At 36.1% G+C, this 20,219-nt stretch overlaps 1 protein-coding gene across 1 annotated transcript in view; it reads right to left on the bottom strand.

Annotated features, from left to right (window-relative positions):
* znrf1 (zinc and ring finger 1) overlaps nucleotides 1-20,219 on the bottom strand; it is a 44,090-nt gene that overhangs the window by 2,349 nt on the left and 21,522 nt on the right. The window contains exons 2-4 of the mRNA XM_077210486.1: nucleotides 10,292-10,387; nucleotides 5,069-5,174; nucleotides 1,850-1,941 (exon numbers count right to left, since the gene is read on the bottom strand). Of these exons, the coding sequence (XP_077066601.1) occupies nucleotides 1,884-1,941; nucleotides 5,069-5,174; nucleotides 10,292-10,387 (260 nt within the window). The 3' untranslated portion in view covers nucleotides 1,850-1,883. The remainder of the gene's footprint in view (nucleotides 1-1,849; nucleotides 1,942-5,068; nucleotides 5,175-10,291; nucleotides 10,388-20,219) is intronic.

Raw genomic sequence — 20,219 nt, 5'->3', positions numbered from 1 at the left:
ACACTTCTTTTATTGGTCGGATGAAATATGCTAATTTTTTGAGATAGGAATTTGGGGTTTTCATGAGCTGTATGCCAAAATCATCAGTATTAAAACAATAAAAGACCTGAAATATTTCAGTTGGTGTGCAATGAATCTAAAATATATGAAAGTTTAATTTTTATCATTACATTATGGAAAATAATGAACTTTATCACAATATGCTAATTTTTTGAGAAGGACCTGTATATATATATATGTTTTTATTTTTTATTTTATATATATATATATATATAAAATAAAAAATAAAAACATAGATTTATCTAATTGAAGACTGATTGGCCCTTTGACTAATTGCTAGTTGACCATAACATAATGGCTATGTTTATGCAACCTGCAGCAGACCTCATTTCAATACCACATCAATACATTTTTCTGCAGCCTAAATATACACATATATATATATATATATATATATATATATATTAGGGATGCACCCATATTCAATAACAATAATTCTTTATATTTGAAAGTCAATAACCGATATATATTGGCAGATAAATCTAAATCCAAATTTTTATATAATTTTGAGGGCATGATAACAAAAACAAAAGTCTCACCATGTCCCAAGCACACAATTATAATGATGTTCATATAATTTTATGTAGCCTATATAACAGACACATGTTGCACTGAACTGTATTTTCCTTTCCAAAATAATTCCAATCATATTACAAGAAATTCAAAAAACATCATGGTGAACCGTGTGCATCAGCTTAAATTATTCATTATTTATCGGCTGTAATATATTGGTCAAATGATCTTTTCGGGCCGATACCGATAACATAAAAAATGTACACATACTGGCCGATACTGATACAGTGGCCGATGTATTGTGCATCCCTAAATTTACATATATATATATATATACCGGGTCAAAATGCAGACTGAACACACATCGATAAGAACACGGAGTATGTAGAGGGGGCAAGAAAACGAGACATTATGACATTATCCATAGTATACTGTATATATATATATATATATATATATATATATATATATATAAACTACGGAACCGTCTGCTCTCTAATCTTTCTCGGGATACTTTGATGTCATATACCAGTCGGTCTGCACAGCGTCGCTTCAAGTTGAATACACCAAACAGCTTTAGCGCCTACACTCTTTTGTTAGGCATGGTCATCATTGTTCTGCATTCTCATTGGTTTGCTGGCAAATAGGGGATTGGATTTTGTGCGCAGAGAAAGCTGTCCAAGCGGAAAAATGTGCTGTTGCTGCCAGATATAAATCACCGAAAATCACATTGTATTTGATACAAAACTAACTAGACTAAATCAAATGAAAAAAAAAAAGAGTCATAACTGAATAGTATTTAATTTTCTCTATAGGTAACTCGAGTATGAAAACTTGCATATCCAGCAAATTATTATTATTATACTATAAAAGTGGTCTAATTTCTAGATGTTTGTGAATGCATTTTTTTAATGGAGGACTCGGTGTGAAAACTTTCATTTGCACTGCATAGCAATTTTAGTTCCTTCATAATAGCGCAAGGTCATGAGACCATTATGGGGTTTAGGTGTTAATTTCACATTTACTATGCGTCTAAAAATGTTCCCGACAAGTGTGAAGGTGTATTTACGATAAAAGCTTATCAAAAAAGATTTGTGTTGCTACTCTAGAGGATGCTTTCTAAAGTCTATTCAAAAGTGATGCATTGAATTAATAAGATAGTGCTGCTAATTACAGTTTGATAAAGTAAAACAATTCAATATAAAATGATTACTTGAAATATCAGATTATCGAGGCGTGTGTGCATATAGGTGAATGTTTGTGTGATGGGGTTCACCTTTCTCAGTGTTAGCAGAAGTAGATGATGGAGGTCAGTCTGAAGGATGTTCAGGGCAGGAGCGGTTGATCTCAAACCAGGAGTCTATACAGCTAATGAAAAAGATGATAATAATGTCAGTTTAGGCTCAATTTGAATGCAATCTATGTCAGAAAACCAACATTTCCAGTAGCATATTGCTTTTAAATGATTCTACATAAGGTCTCCTAAGCAGGCACAATGAGTTTCAAGCTTCAAATAATTTTTCCGTCCTAACTAAAAGGGCAGAAACTACAGGAAATGACAAAACCACAGCCAATCTGAACATATTTGATGTTAAATGTATAGCGATGTGGAGTAGGATTCTGGACTGGATATAGAAACTAAGCAAGAGACACAAATGTCTTGCCAGTCGCAGCTGGTTCGGCCAAAAACATTAACTTAGAAGTGATAGGATTTATTGGTTGTCGCTTTATTGCGTTTTGGCTGGTTAGGACTGAGCTTATGACTTGCTTGTGGCAAATTTGTTTGATTGCAAAAGAACACCAGCCAGCCAATCGGTTCCCTTTTCAAGGTGACTGCGGTTTCAGACATATGTGTGAGTGTGCGATTCAATAGCCAGTACCTCCTGCTGAGACACCATATACAGACATCAAATGTCAATCATATAGTTACATAATCACATAATTATATATAGGACATGACAAAGTTTGTGTTTCATGTTCAGCAATAATTACCTGGCTCTCAGGTAATTTGTCATTCATTTGACTGACTAAAAGCTAACATTTCCTGTCATGTTTAAAGAGGACCTATGATGCCCTCTTGATTTTTTTTTCTGCTAGAATAGGTTTTCATGCTTGAATGTTATTTTTTTTCACATATTTTACATGGTTGCAGCTCCTCTCTTCCCAGTCTGTCAGTAACACTCTAGGTGTGTTCGACTTCGGCTGGATGTAACCGATCGCAGAGAGATGCCGCTTGCAGTCGGGGAGGAGCTGAAAACGGAGACATGAAGTCGGACACTTTCTGCTTCCTGTAGTGACGCTTGTGTGGTGTTTGCCTACTTTATCACAAATGAAGTGAATTAAATGCAATATTTTTCAAATACACAGTGTTCATTCAATACTTTATGAACTGCTTAATACAGGGTCTGTTTTTTTTATCGGTTTTATTTTGATAAACATGACATTATAACATCGCGACTACATGAAAAGAGCTTTTACTGTCATAAACAGTGTTGGGCATGTTACTTAAAAAAAGTAATTAGTTATAGTTACTATTTACTTCTCACAAATAGTAACTGAGTAAGTAACTGAGTTACATATTATAAAAGTAACTAATTACTTTAAATACTTTTTAAAAGAATGTTCAAATAGGCCTATGTCAAATAACTTGGATGCTCCCAGTATTAAATACGTTAAATGAATGAAATGGACACTTAATAGAATAAATTATTATTATAAAACATTGAACACTAATCTACACTATTTTAATGTTGCGGTGGGACAATGTGAGAGACACCTATTAATTTTTTTTATATATTATTCTAAATATTTTCATTACTATAGTAGAACAATAAAACATAATAGATGGTTTATACTTAATATTGCACAGACCACAACTGGCCAACAAATGCGTTTAAAAATAAATTATGCTTCTTACGAAATGTACCAAAAATAAATAATAATAAAAAATATACATACTCTTTGTAGTGCATATTAAAATGATAAAACTGTTACACAACTTCACAACTAGTAGACATACTGTAGCCTAAGTATTTTCTTCCTCACAACTGTAAACAGTTTAATATGAAGTGCCCTCTCAATATAATACTGAACAATTTACCAAAAAATATATAATAATAATAAAGTATAATATTTTGGGGGTTTATTTTTATAACCTACAGAGTACGTCATCATCAGAGGTTATTTAAGCCAAATTCTAAGCATGTTTGCCGCACGTGTTTACAACCGGTCAAACAAAGATGTTTTCCAATAGGCTATAGAGATTATTCTAATGCTCGGACACCCTCGGTCTCTTTTGCGCAACTGTTGAGCGTGCTCTCGGACACACTCTGTCTCTCTCGCGCATTGTTGGGCGCGTTCGCTTCGCTTTTGTCCACTCCGGGGCCTCATAAAAACACACACACACACACACACACACACACACACACACACACACACACACACACACCAGAGAAAAAACTTTGCAGATCCTATGGCGGAGAGAGCATACTCGAATGAAAACCGCTTCAGTAAGTTCAGTTATAGTAACGCCACATTGTTTTGTCAGTAACGATAACTGCGTTTTAACGGGGGAAACAGTAATTCGTTTGATTACTCGTTACTGAAAAAGATAACACCGCCGCTTATTTATAACGCCGTTATTCCCATCACTGGTCATGAAAACGCTTATTTGTGAGCATTAGCGGAACTTAAGGTGTCAGAATAAACACGAAATGCATGTGATCATATACATGGGGTTGATCCGGCCAATCGTGAAACAGCTGTGTCGTCATCAGAGCCGTCTGCTCTCGAATCGCTCTCGCGGTATTTCGATGCCATACCTCACAGTGGGGTGCTGTCGGTGCTGTCTTAAGTCAGACAAAGTTTCTAACCGGCATGCACTGCTTGAACTCAAGACGCCCATCGGTCTGTGCAGCGCTGCATGAAGTTTAGATCCTGTCTTTATGAAGCTCCTCCTCAAAAGTGCAATGTGCTCTGATTGGTCGGCTGGACCGGAGTGCTGTGACAGGTTGACCGTTTTGAGTGTATTTTGGAAATGCCACACCTCTTACCATAACCACGAGTTTCAACACACTACTAACTTACTCAACCAGGCCCTTTTTTTGCGTGTGCCTTGGCCGGGAATGATTTAAATTAGGAATATCATGACATGAACGTTCCCAGAAGACTACATTCGAGGCGTTTCAGGGAGTTCGAAAACAATGCTTACTGATATAGTGAATAACTCCCTTTGGAGTGACTTTGTGAGACATTTTTCATGCTCAAACAGCAACATTACACACTAAAGAAAGTTGAAAATGTAAAAAAGCATTATAGGTCCTCTTTAAGATAAGACCAACATAGGTTCGACACAAGGAGGTTTGTCATTATCACAAATATTTAAAGGTAGTTAGTTGTGTTGATTAAAAAAAAAAGTATAATATGAATTGTTCAATATGCAATGGTGGCAATGATGATTTAGAGGTATAGTAGAGAGAAATGTTTTGTTGCTCACCTTTTGTGATAGATACAGAGGCACGGCAGTCTAGCGATGGTGTCTCCTTGCTGTAGCTCCTCGAGACATATTACACATTCTCCTGCGTCTCTTGACAACACGTCATCTATAACATACACAAGCATTTCATTCTAAATATAAATATTATACATAATCCTTATGTAGCTTTTTGCGGCACATCTGCAGTACCAACATGTCACAACCCATTTTCTGAATGGGATGTTTGGCACTGCAGATTCATGAAAACATCCTCTCCATCATTCAAAACGTCTTGTTTGCCAGCAGGGGGCAGCGGAGAGTAAAGACGCATGAAATGCAGTGTACAGTGTTCCTCTACTTTCTCACTCACGGTAGATGACAGCTGGTTAAGTGAGGTGGGCTGGCAGTTAGCATAACTAGTAGTTAAAGACAGTTACTCATGCTTGTATGTATGTATGTATGTTTGTGTTGGACGAGGTGTGAACTCATTTTCCTCATAATAGCTCAAGGGCAACAACCAACACGATTTGACTTGCATGCCCATACCGGCCTAATGACTCACACAAACAAACACATACACCGTTTTAGTTTCCAGTCAAAGTCTTCTTCACAGGAAATGCGCCTGAAAACGAAACGGGCCGCAGCTTCCCCTGGAAACACCTGTGTTGGAGTGTGTGTGTAAAGGTGAAGAGTGTGTTAAAAACTGACAGAAGGTTAGAGAATCATGTCAGGATAATGGAGTTTGTGTGAATGCAGGATGTTGATTGAGGGTAAACCCACTTTCCCAGAATGCTTTAGGACGAATCTCATGCTACAGAGGTACAATACCACCTGAAAGATGTGACACAAATCTGTTTGTGCCGTTTCCTCTTGAATGGTTTATTGGTATAACGAGTTTTGTATACAGGTTTTCTATTTCAGTTTAGTTATTTGTAATGATTTAATGGATAGTCTGTTTATATCTATTAATACTTAATAACATATGCAATAACGAATCAACTAGTATGGCCAATCACCTGCATTGCTGAAAAAGCAATGGTGGAGAAGGGAAGATGGAGATCCATTGTTTTGTGTGCAGGGAGCAGGCAGACGGGACTAAAGATTGATTGCAGTTTAGAGAGGATGTGATGGAGGGTGAGGGAACGTCACGGGGTGGAAAGCAAGAAGAGGTGAGCTGGGAAAAACAAGAGATGATGGTGGGAATGAATAGAGAACAGCAGATATGCTCCAAATACAAATCAGCTAAGCTGTATCGATGGAGAACGGGAGAATGGGACAATTGTAAAATGCTACATTTCTTCAAAGTTAGGCTGATTAAACTTATTTGAAGTATAATTATAAGTATATATAACATTATTGTTGAAAAAAATTGAAATATTATTACAATGTAAAATATATATATGTTGCCTATTTTAACATTTTAAAATGTAATTTATTCCTTTGATGCAAAGCTGATTTTTAGCATTATTACTGCAGGCTTCAGTGTCACATGATCCTTCAGAAATCATTGTAATATGCTGTTAATAAATTCTGGATTTTTTGATGAACAAAAAGTTGAACAGAACAGGTTTTTATTAGAAATAGAATATGTCAGGTAGATGTGTAATAGTCTGTGAGTTATAAAGGAACAAAAAAGGGGAAAAAATTGCAATTATTCTAGCTCCTAAAATATCCTCAAGCTCTTGCACAATTTTCCAGACGCTGGTCTCGGCAAACCAAACCCCCCAAACACACATCCCTGGACGACAGCAGGACACACACCCTCCTGCACTTGAGCTTGTTATCCTCTTAGGGCCGATGACTTCAGCAGCTCAGAGGAGCTGCAGTAGTTTACAGGAATGGACAGGTGTGTGTGAGAGAGATCAGTCGTATCAGTCGTTAGGCCTTTTAGTTCAAGTTGTTGGTAATCATGTTCCCCATTCTTTCTGCTGGATAGCAGTCAATTTGTGTCTAGGCTTTACGGTTCGTTCCGTGAAATGGTCACGCTATTACTTTGATAGCAGTTTTGTGAGTGAGAGTGTGTGTTTTACACTCTGAAGGGCCCATGTGAGCTGACCAGTGTGTCTTTTCCAAGCCAGGACTATGCATGATGATATTTTAATACCTGCTGTTAAATTTAGCTCTCAGATGGGGAGGGGGATGAGAGAGAGTTTTTCAGAGGACAGAATAACATTTCTGCGACACTATTTTTTTCATGGTCTATCTATCTATCTATCTATCTATCTATCTATCTATCTATCTATCTATCTATCTATCTGTCTATCTATCTATCTATCTATCTATCTATCTATCTATCTATCTATCTATCTATCTATCTGTCTATCTGTCTATCTATCTATCTATCTATCTATCTATCATCTGTCTCTGTCAATCTGTCTATCTATCTATCTATCTATCTATCTATCTATCTATCTATCTATCTATCATCTGTCTCTGTCAATCTGTCTATCTATCTATCTATCTATCTATCTATCTATCTATCTATCTATCATCTGTCTCTGTCTATCTATCTATCTATCTATCTATCTATCTATCTATCTATCTATCTATCTATCTATCATCTGTCTCTGTCTATCTATCTATCTATCTATCTATCTATCTATCTATCTATCTATCTATCTATCTATCTATCTATCTATCTATCTATCTATCTATCATCTGTCTCTGTCTATCTATCTATCTATCTATCTATCTATCTATCTATCTATCTATCTATCTATCTATCTATCTATCTATCTATCTATCTATCTATCTATCTATCTATCTATCTATCTAAGATTCCTCCATCACATACAATCTGGCCTAACATGCCATTAAAATTTTTTTTTTATTAAAACAATTTTATAATTATGATTTGATTTTCAAAATGACTTGCAGTTCAGTGAGTTGTTCACTTCAAACTACGCGTTAACACTTCAAACGATTCAATAATTGAGCGAATTCAAAGAGTAAGCTTTTAACTCAGATTACGTAAGTATACCTCACTTAACGATTCAGTGATTTATAATTATAATCTATGCCACAATTATAATGAGATATCTTCTATAATGAGATATCTATAATGATCTAATTTAAACAATAATGAAATGTCTCACTTAGAGTTTTGCTTTAAACACATTATTCCTGACTCTTAATACTAAAAAAATAACTATATAATAACAAAAAATAAAGCATTATCACATAATGGATAAAACTATTCAGTAAGAACTATTCAACAAATCACACAGTGAATCAGTCAAAACAATTATTGAGCACTTATTTTGTGACTGCAAGCTCAGAAAAACTCATGCTGAACATCAAAAAAGTATTTTGCCATTTGCTGGTACAGGAAATACCATCTCATCTATAGGTAAAACATGTATTAGTTCAGGGTTACATCTAGCTTTAGTCCAGGGTTATTTCCCTGCCTGGATCAATACAAACTGGAGTGGATTAGAGTTCACAGAGAAATGGAGGGCTGGCGGGCACAAACCGCAGCGTCAAAAGTCGAGCAAAGTGTACATACTGCATTGATAGAGAGCGGGTTCTACAGTGAGCAGATCTGCTGACGTGTGACTGTCACTGCCTGCAGTTGACAATGGGACAGAGTGCATTGTGGGAAATAAGATAAGCTGCAGAGTGTTCTGGTGTGTTAATGTCACTAACTTGAACATGGTGGGGTCAGTAAGTGACAAAATAATAAAACAAGGTATTAAATAGAAGAAAAAATAATATCCAAACCAAACTTTGACGCACAGAGAGCGCTCAAACAAACAGGAACGAGAGCGTTTGAAAGCAGCATCTATCAGCGGTAACCGAATATACCGGGTACTCGGTACTATCTGTAGCCTATACTGCGGAAATGCTGGTACCATCAACTTCTTTTAGTACCGACTGGAAACGTTAACTTACCGGTACGTTTGACAACCCTGTGTGAATTTACTTTTAAATGTACATGTAAGTTCAAAACCTTTTTGCTCAATTAATTATTGACTAACCAAAAGGAATTAAATTCATATATTAAAAACATACAAATGTTTTTGTGAAAAAAGATGATCTCACAGCGGTAACAATCAGATGCATTACTGCTGGTCACCTTTAGCTCAAGCTGAGCTGGACAGCTGTCCCTCAGACGTCCATCCAACCCAACACAGCTGTTACAAGCAGACTACCAATGTCATCGGGTCACTGCAGCTGTGTCATGTGTGCCACCCTTCCTGCAAAGCTGCACTTGACAGACTGATCCAAAAGCTCACAGATTCAATAGTGAGCTATGTTGCTTGTCAACGTATCGCCATCGCTTCTTCTTGTAGAAATTATAGAATTCTTTAAAAACGAAATATTTAAATTTTAAGATTAAGATAATAGAGAAATGTAATTAAATACAATTGATTAAAAAAATAAAAATTACAATAATTTATATATATATATATATATATATATATATATATATACACACACACACACATTTAATATTACATATTAGATGTTAAAAGTCAGCCCATTTGAACTTAATTAATTAACCAAAATATAAAAGATAAAATGTAATCAAAGTTGACCTCATTCCTAATTAAAAAATTGCTGGTTTAATTGAGCACATTATTCTAAATAAGAAAGATTTTCATATAGTCTATATAAAAAAAATTCTCTGTTTCTGAAACAAGCTTTTGTCTGATGTAAACATGGGGAAAATAATATTAATATTTAATAATATATCCTAACATTTAACTTTTGCATGATTGATGAAAAAGTCAATGAAAATTTTAAATATCATTAGGTTTTACTCGGATATCCATCATATTACAGAACTTAAATGTGATGCAAATTAAGATAATATGAGCAGTAACATCAAACATGCCTGGAATAAAAATCAATAGAGGAATATTTTGCAAAAAAAACAAAAAGACTGTAATTTGACAGCCTACAGATTACTTGAAACTGCAAATGAGAGTAATGGTGAAAAAAGAAAAAGAAAAAGCAAAGCGAGGGAAATGGATGACAAATGTCATATACAGTGGTGACCTTGGTTTCCCACGGCAAAACAGAAAAAGAGAGAGAGACCGACCTAGATTAATGGGTCATCCACAGTTCACAGACTCTTTTCAGCCCCAGAATGGAATCAGACAAGAATGAAATGGAGAACGAAAGGATAAACTGATACTAAACAATAAAAAGGAGGAGAGTAGTGGAGTAGACAGTTATCGAGAATAGAGATCAGTTATTGAGTAGTAAAATGTGCAGGAATAAAAGGAGGGCGTGTCTTACCGTTGTAGGAGAGGCGGGGCTTGCTCAGACACATAATGAAGTGAACCTCCATCTCATTGGATGCCACTGATTTGGAGCAGACAGGACACTTAAATCCTGGAGAGGAAAGAGGAAACAGCATCGTCACAAGTCTTGAACCGTCAAGAATCAGCTGTGACAGTGATGCAGCAGTCTGATGACTGCCAATGCCATAATCCTGCGCAACATGTTGTGTTCCTATCGGCCTGCTGCAAATTCATTAGCTCGGCTGTTAGTCACTGTGTTGACACAAAGCTTTTTTAACTTAAACTTACACTTTACAAACACATACATCAATGTCACTTGTTTACCAATGTCATTATGACACCGGCGGCTACAAAAAGGCTCACGTTAGGCAGGTATCGGCAAACAAACGTTCAGTTTTCGTAGCCTGGGATTAGTTTCACAAACCTTACCTGTATCCTAAGAGTTTTAGACTAGTATATATGAGAGCAGTGCCATCATATACCACTGTATAAAGGTTTGTGGGTTGGTAATTTAAAAAAAAAAAAGTTTTTGCTAGAAGACCCTTATGCTCACCAAGGATGCATTTATTTAATAAAAAATACATTAAACCTGTAAAATTATGAAACATAATTACAATTTGAAATATTGTGTAAATGTAATTTTTTCCTGTGATGTAAAGCTGAATTTTCAGCTAAATTTCTCAAGTTTTCAGTTTCACATGATCCTTTAGAAATCATTGATTTGCTGCTTAAGAAACATTTCTTATTATTATCAATGTTGAAAACAGTTGTGCTGCTTAATATTTTTGTGAAAACCATTTTTTTCTCTCACAAGTAGAAAATTTGTTTGAAATAGTTTTTTTGTAACATTAATAATGTTTTTACTGTTAACTTCAATTTAATGCATCCTTGATGAATAAAAGCATTACTTTCTTTAAAAAAAACTTATGAATGGTAGTGTACATTAAAAATAAAATCCTAAGAAATGTTTTAATTTTCCACTGTGTTATTTAATTTTTATTGTTTTTTTTTTAAAGTACTTTATCTGAGCATTTCATGATGGAATGTCATCTAAATGTAAAAATATTGGAAATGAGTATTGCACAATTAATTATTTAACAGCGACCAATGGCGATAAATTAATAAATATCGGCTGATATGATACAGATATTTATATTATATTCAAAAATATTTACATTTGCTTTCAAATATATGTTTTGTATTGCAATGTCCATACAATTTAGAGTAATATAATATGCTTTAATAGTATAAAATAATCCAGAAAACAGTAGCAAAAAGCATGGATCATTTTTGTTGTCACATTTTGTAGACCTCTATACAGATCAACAGTAAAAATGGTCACGAAATGTAACTATTTAGACATAGTCGGAAGCCCTGACTAGTCCATTACCATTATGGGATAAAGCGCAACACTAGCATCAAATCAACAACCAAAGGGAGCATCCGCTAACATCCTGTCCTTCTGACATCAACCGAAGGCCCAGAGGGGAAGATAGAAAGAGAGAGCCATTCACACATTGAATCTCATCCCACTGAGCCAGACTGTGTCCTTCATAAACACAGACGCAGCGGCAGGTCATTGAGGCTCTGTTTGGCACCGTACATCCCACCGTGATGGCCAAAGTCCTTGTTTTGAACAGACAGCCAAGCCTACGGGCCTTTTCGCAATGATTCGTGTCAATGTTTCCCAATGCATTGAACTCTAGGGCGAGAAGTGGCAAGCAAAGCTGTTGTTCCTTACCAGACTTTGATGAATTAATTCACGTTCACCAACTATTTGAAAACTTGCCACGTCAGCATGGCTTATAAAAAGCAGGCTGGTGAGTTTGGGGGCTTTTATTGGAGAAGGTGAAGGTGTGGTTTTGAAACCGTACTGTACATGAGGGCCTGACCTTGCAGAAAAGGCTCAAAACTGTACAACTCCCTGGTGGATACTACAAGTTGCTTGCAGTATTCTCAAGTTTAGGAAAGAGTACTGAAGAGGAAGCCGTTTCATAATTGCCTGGAGATTTCCGCCGAGAGAATCTCTCTTTGTTCAAGATGTGGAGACTTGGTTTGAGAGGGGCATTGTAATTCTAAATCTAATTAATGGAAGTTTTACACCATTTCAGTGCTTATGTTGATAATTATTTAGGGTGAAGACAGGTTGTTTGCCCTATGGGAGCAGCCTAAAACTTAAGCTGGATAAGATCACTGGTTAATATAATTTTGCCAATATTTCTGTTTAAAACGAGGTAGAAAAAAGCAATAGCATTGCAGAAAAATTGTTCATCCAATTAGGAAAATTCTGTCTTTAATTATTCAAGTCTGTTTTGATGAAAAGACTTGGTCTTGGAAAAATAGTCTTCGAATCATCAGTAGGAATATACTGAAAAGCACAAATCAATAAGTAATGCTTTGTATTATATGCCAAGCATGTTTTATGAAGATGTGGAGTGACATAATAGTATGATTTCCAGTTCTGGTGCAAATAAACCAACCTTTTTTTAATAAAAAAATAGTAAACGTAAAATTGTAAAGAAAATGTATTTTAAAAATATAAATATAAATAAATGTACACTACCATTCAAAAGTTTGAAATTCAAGAAATGTTTATTTTTATTCATCAAGGAAGCATTAAATTGATCAAAAGTGAGAGTAAAGACATTTATAATGTTATAAATTATTTCTATTTTAAATAAAAAAAATTTGCACTTTATATTCATCAAAAATCATGAAAAAATGTATCAAGTTTCCACAAAAATATTAAACAGCACAACTGTTTTCAACATTGTTATTAATAATCTTTTTAACATGAGACTTTTTTAAAAACATAAAAAATTCTTACAGACCCCAAACCTTTGAACGGTAGTGTAGATATGTAAATAAAAAAATGTTACAAATGTGGTAGGGCCCGTGAAAATGTTGCCAGGTCAAGCAAAACATTGGATATACTATCCTGAATGGAAAAGTTTATTCAAAAGTTTCTACTCTTGTGTTAAACAGGAAGAAAAAACAGCAAATGAGTTTGGAAGAACATAAGGGTGAGTAAGAGATGAAAAAAATCATTTGGGTGAACTTCAGTAAAAGAAAGCAGGTGCAGACAGTCTAATGAACAAAAGCAGCCATGCCAGAAAAAAAGAGTGAGACATTATAAGAATCCAACCAGAGCCAAAATGCAAAGTCAGTAAAAACACGGCACAAAGTTAATGTAGGGCTGAAGACAGTCCCATCTGTCTATATAACCCAGGTTCGATACTCTCCACCCCTAACTCTAGAGCAGGTACGGTTCTAGGAGCTTAGCCCTAAATGGGAATGTGTAGCGAGAGAACATTTCCTAAGTGGTGCTTTGTAAATTGGCACCACTATATTACTAATATATATATATATATATATATATATATATATATATATATATATATATATATATATATATATATATATATATATAGTAAGTCAAAAGTCAACATAAACACTTTATAAATTGTATAATATACCAGTCTTTCTGCAGTACAGTTCAAATTGGTATATCTTTAGGCTACTGTTTGACTAGACATGTGCCGGTATTCGGTAATGCGATAAATCGCGGTAATGAATATACACGATATTGTTATCGCGGGGACTTCGAAATACCGTGAAAAATAATAGATCCGAATTTAGATCCGCGCATCAGCTTATTTTCCATCAACCGCTTAAAAAACAATGCGTATATGCTGCGCAAAACACGTGCGCACTTTGATGTAAACAATCCCCACATCACATGTATAAGCACTGTGTGAATGCAGTGTGCACTCTAGTCTAATGTAAACAATCCTCACATGGAAAAGAAGCACGGCGGAAGGAGGAACGCTGCCGACTATTTATCCCCCGCATGGCTGCCAACTCTCACGCATTCAGCAGCTTGAGACTCACGCAATTGACACTTTCACACGGTCTCGCGCCACACATCCATTTTCTCACGCAGAGAAAAATCGCGGAGCAAAGAGGACACTGACACCGACAGACTAGACAGAGCAGGTTACTTTTGATATGAAAAAAATATCAGCTCTCAGGTTTTATAACAAAATTCAGACAATAAATACTGTTTTGGTGCTTGTAAATGACGTGACAGATCGCGCGCCTCAGATCAAGTAAACCGATCATCTGTTACTTTTTATTAAAGATACAGTACAACCCACCGAAAGGTATACGTACTTTCGATCAATCAGTGTTTTTCAACCACGGAAAGAGGTCAATAACACTGCAGGAGAACAATTATGTCACAGAACGTTACATTTACCTCAGGAAAGCCATTTAATGTTAGTTGACTATAAGAAAATAGCTATAGAGAGGAGTATTTTGCTAAATATGTGCACTATATTATTTTAATATATGTTTACTTGTCATTATATAATTGTTATTATAATGAAAATTACGGCATATTACATTTTTATATTTATATTATTATTATATTTATATTGTATGCATTATATTTAATTTCTCTCTGTATGTTTACAGCATTATGTGAGATATATTTTTTCTTGAGAAACATTTAAATGCAGGCTATCTACTGTAGCCTACCTAATATTTATCCAAATGAGTCAATATTGAATCAAGATTGAAATTAAATCCAAGAATTTAATTGAAATCATGAAAATTGTGTTAAGCAATAATACAAACAGTAGCCTCAGTAACCATGTAAACATTATAACATGTTGTCACTAAAAAATAAAATTAATGTTTTGACAATCACAATTACACATTGTGATGCAAGTTTATTTTTAGATACCCCCAATCCGTCTGTTTCTCTTGTGCAATTAAAATAACGTGATAATACCGTATACCGTGATAAAAGCTCAATCAATTAATCGCAGCATGAAAATTTGATACCGGCACATGCCTATGTTTGACTAACAAATTGTCATTATAACATTATTATAAACAAGTACTACTTTTAACTAGATAAAAAACTAAAATATAATTTTTTCTTCTGGCCTGGTCGGATCACAGCAAAAGCTGACACTAGCTAATACTAATATTACAATCATAATTTTGTGTGTCTGAAAGGCGCCTTTCTGTGTGCGCGCACAGCTATCCCAGCACGCAAGTACCAAATTAAGTTACTTTCACGGCCTCTTGCGCTTAAATGGCTTAAAATCACTTGAATGTTTAAACTGATAAGACTTAGCCCCCTAAAAACGGTCTAGAACCGCCCCTGCTCTAGAGTGTGTCTTCACTTTAGTGCACACCCCAACCTCTAAATCCCACCCCAGGAACCCATGATGATGCCTGACCCAGTTTTCCCTAGGCTGCTATTTTCAGGCATTCCTTGGGGACAGATGGAGAGAGAGAGAGAGGGAGAGAGAGAGAGAGAGAGAGAGAAGGAGAGAGAGAGAGAGAGAGAGAGAGAGAGAGAGAGAGAGAGAGAGAGAGAGAGAGAGAGAGAGAGAGAGAGAGAGAGAGAGAGATGGAAAGAATACTGAAGTGGAAAACATAGGTGTGGAAATCTCAGACAGGGATGTCCCATCTCCTATGAGGTGTGATTCACGGAAAAAAAGCTACAAAAGGGGGGCGACGGGGTTCCATCTGTCAACACAGAGAACTCGAGTCGCACATGCGAGAGAGGCCAACTGTCTCTACTACCGCAAGTATCACATAGTAGCGAAAATATCAACAGCAGCTCACCGCAGCAACAAACAGACCAGACGTCTTTCATGCCAAACCGGCCATAATGACAATGAGCTTATGAGATCAAGTCATTAGACTTATTAAACTTATTGGTAAATTACCTCAGCTGACCTTGTCCAAGTGGATTGTTGGTTCATCTCCAAGAGCAACAAAGGTTTTGCTTTTCATGTCAAAAATCTTTAAGTATACTTTCTTTGATCTGTGGAACACGAAATGAGAAATTTAGAATTTTGTCCTGATTGCAATGAATCAGGACAAAAGCTTTAAAGCTTTTAAATGGATGCAAAAGCAAGTGGTCCATATGACTATTATTCAAGTTTTCAGAAGTAAAACAATTGTTTTGTGTGAGAAACAGACCAAAATTAAAGTCATTTTTACTGATAATCTTCTTCAAGTGTGCTAACACGCTGAGACTGATTCATTGAGTCGGTATATTGAACTCAAGAATCAAAGCAGTCCAATGAGAGAATGAATCATTCAAACTGCTTTTGTGAACCGAATCTGATGTCAGTTGAATCTTTTTTATAACACATGCACATTTAAAGTTGTACAATGTAGAAAAACTCAGTAGGGAAGATTTTCAGTGGCACAAATTTCAGTTTGTTCCATAGCTATCGTATGACTTCAGAAGACTTAAATATAGTGCACAAACCATGGACTACTTTTATGGTACAGTACATTAGCATCCTGCTTAAAACTGAGTAAACTATCACTTAAAATATGAAGTTCGGAAGCTAGGCATCATGGCTTGAAGATATGATAAATAATGTTGGGGTTCTGATGAGGGCAAGAGTTTATGTACAACCCTAAATCAGAAAAAGTTGGGACATTTTGTAAAATGCATTAAAATCAAGAATTGTTGATTTGTTAATTCTATTTAAAAAAAAATTTAACTGACAAAAGTACAAAGAAAAGTTTTCCAATGTTTTCACTGACCAACATAATTGTATTTTGTAAATATGAACCAAATTTTGATTTTGATGGCTGCAACACACCCCGAAAAATTAGGGACAGAAACAAAATAAAAGTGAAAAGATTATCCAAATTAGATTATCCAACTCTTTTGAAACAGTCCACAATGAGCAAGTGAATTGGTAATAGTTGAGGGTATCGTGTTTGGGTGTAAAAGTGCTTCTCAGTCTTTTTAAGCAAAGATGGGTCATCACTTTGTCCCAAATATCATGAGAGAATTGTCAAACAATTAAAAAAATCACATTTCTCAATGCAAGATTGCAAAGAATTTATGCCTTTATCATCTTCCATACATAATATTGTCACAAGATTCAGGGAATCCAGAGAAATCTCAGTCTGTGTAGGGCAAAGCAGTAGACCTCTGTTGAATGTGCGTGACCTTTGAGCACTCAGATGGCATTGCACAAGATACCATCATGCTAATCTGTTAAATCAGCCACATGTGCTCAGGAGTAATTTGGAAAAGCGTTTTCACTGAACACAGTCTGACTCTGCATTAAGAAATGCCACATGAATCTTTGTTACACAAGGAGAAAACTTTACATCAGTTCTATGTGGAGATGCTGGCGAGTTCTCTCGGCCTGAGCTCATCTCAGATGGTCTAGAAGACAGTCTATTGGAAATGTTTGCTGTTTCAGCTTGTTTTGGAAAAAAATGGACACCGAGTTCTCAGTCCCAAGACAAAAGGGACCAACCAGACTTTCACCAGCAACAGGTGCAAAAGCAAACATCTGTGCTGGTATTGAGGTGCATCATTGCAAACAGTATGGGTAACTTGCATTTTTGTGAAGGCACCATTGACATGGAGGCATATATTTGGATTATACAGAGACACAACTGTCATCAAGATGACACCTTTCCTGGGAATCAAGACAATGCCAGGCCTCATTCTGCACATGCTAAAACTGAGTGGTTTCTAGACACTCTGCACCATAGAAGGGATGTGCCTGCCTGTTTACTGCAGTCCAGATATGTCTCTTCTGGAAAATGTATGACCCATCATGAAAAGGAGAATCAGGCAACGATGACCACAGACTGTTGAGCGGCTGTCTTGTATCAGACAAGATTGGGCAAATATTCCACTAGCAAAACTCCAACAATTAGTATGGTAGGGTATGGACCACTCAGACACACACTAATTATTCATCATAAACAAAGGTTTATGAAACTCCAAAACTAACAGCCCAAATGAAAGAACACAAGGGCAGAAACAGTGTCATGTTACAGGGCATGATAAGGAGATTTTACGACCTCCGAGGAATGTGGCCACATGCACAAGAGAGAGATACAATGGGAACACAGAAACCTTCTTTAAAACAGACTTTGCTGCATTAATCATAGACTAACTGATTTATAAATTAACATGCATACAACTGTGATGACAATTGTGACTATTATGTGACTGTGTGACTATTATGTGTGGTATGTACCCTGGTATACCACCAACTAACGATCAATGTAACCTCACCTGTATCATGCCTCCTACCTAATTAATCCTCATTTAATGACTCACACTTTGATCTACATCACCTTCTTCTAGAATGTAGTGTGGATGTGTTATAGCTATCTGAGAATTAATGAAGGTATAACCATGCTTGAGACAAAGACTCGCAAATCAACTAAGAGCCACTTTTCCCTCTCAGACATGTCATCGATCTTATTGGTCGAGTTCAACGCTTGGGGGTGGATCCTTTCCAGCCTTTATTAGAGACAGTCCACATGTGACCGCCCTCTCTTAGTTCTTTCATCCAGCCGCAACACTGTTCTGGTGATACTGGGGAACCCCCTCCCCTTCCACGGGGGCCCCAGGGCCCAGCAGGCCTCGATCCAACCAGATATGGCTTTAGGCAGGAGAGAGAAGACTCTCTCACAAAGAACCAAGGACAATCTCAGGAGTTTTGGAACAAAGACTCCAACCAACAACGATTCCAATCACCCACTCTTCCGACTTCCTCACTTCTCCTGGGTGCTCGGCGTGGCCTCAACAGGGCCTCAGGCCTTGAACAAACCAGCCATGCGTTCCTGGAGAAAGAGAACTCTCAACCAACTTCCACTTGACACTGCCGGAACCATCAACGACTTAAATTTTCAACAACTTCAAGAATTGTTCCCACTACAAATGCAAGTATTCAATTCAATGAAATGTGAAAATTAAATTCTGATGGTTCTTCTCATAGTCCCCTTTTCCGGTTTCCAATTTAATCCTATCACTAACCTATTTCTGTATTTATGTGTGTTTAGTTTATTTATGTTTATGATTTAGTTAATGAAACTTATGCACTTTATGTATTTGGTTCTGATTTGCTTGTAATACGAAGTCCCTTTACGGTTTTTGTTCTTTCTACAGGCTCAAAAAGCTGTACTAAGAAATAATTATTCTTCTGTGGCCAAGGAAGATACCCTTTTCTTAGAATAAATTAATAATCAAAAGAGTTCGTTGGACGAACTGATTAATTGATTGTAATATTAATTTAGCCATGTCAAGTTAATCCAATTAACTGACCCAAATATTCATAATTAATCATAACAGGTTATTATTGATTATTAATATTTCATATAGCTAGGTTCCTTACAGTATCCTCAACTCCCAAATGATTAACCCTCTGAGGTCGACTATCGCGCAGGCGCGATAGTCTCACTTTTTTTCTTATCAGTGCAAAAGAACCTCAAAATACTCTTTTGATTTTGATCTTACATATTAAGTGTTGTACATCATTAGATCCTGATAAGTGTTTATTTTTTTGTGGATACTCACAATAAAAACAAAGTGTTGTGCTTTTCGCCAAATAAAGAAAAACAAACATGATGCGAGTTCTGCCTTCTCTCTGTCAGTTAAGTCCATTCTGAAACACGACCGAAAAATTAACTGTAATTCCTCGAATACTTGTCATACAGGCAAGAGTGTTTTTCCATAATGAAGCTTGAACTCTCTTCTTTTAAATGAATTAATTTATATAAAAATATGAATACTCTCAGTTTATGTAATCTGTATGAAAAGAGAGAGATGTCAGTCTTTTTCTTTCCAGCTCATTATACCTGATTACGCGTTAATGTGCCACGCCCACGGAGAGCGTGCGGTATTTAAACGCAAATGATCTAAGGCAAGCCATTCAAACATGCCAATGCCCACCAGCTGGATTATAAAACACATTGTGTTTAGTAAGTATCTTACTACAGCTGTGTACACAGCGTATCCCTACGCTGTGAGCAATAACACTAATAACCCTGTAAAATGTACCAGAAGTGCTGGTAGTCTCATTTCGAGGAGCAACGGATCCAGCTGATGTAGTAAGTCATTTATTCTT

This window comes from Siphateles boraxobius, unplaced genomic scaffold (assembly GCF_051911475.1).
Source record: "Siphateles boraxobius isolate OS27281-9 unplaced genomic scaffold, OSU_SipBor_1 65, whole genome shotgun sequence".
Taxonomy (NCBI): Eukaryota; Metazoa; Chordata; class Actinopteri; order Cypriniformes; family Leuciscidae; genus Siphateles; species Siphateles boraxobius.
Note: the sequence above shows the minus strand (reverse complement) of the source record. Positions and strands in the feature narration are given on the sequence as shown.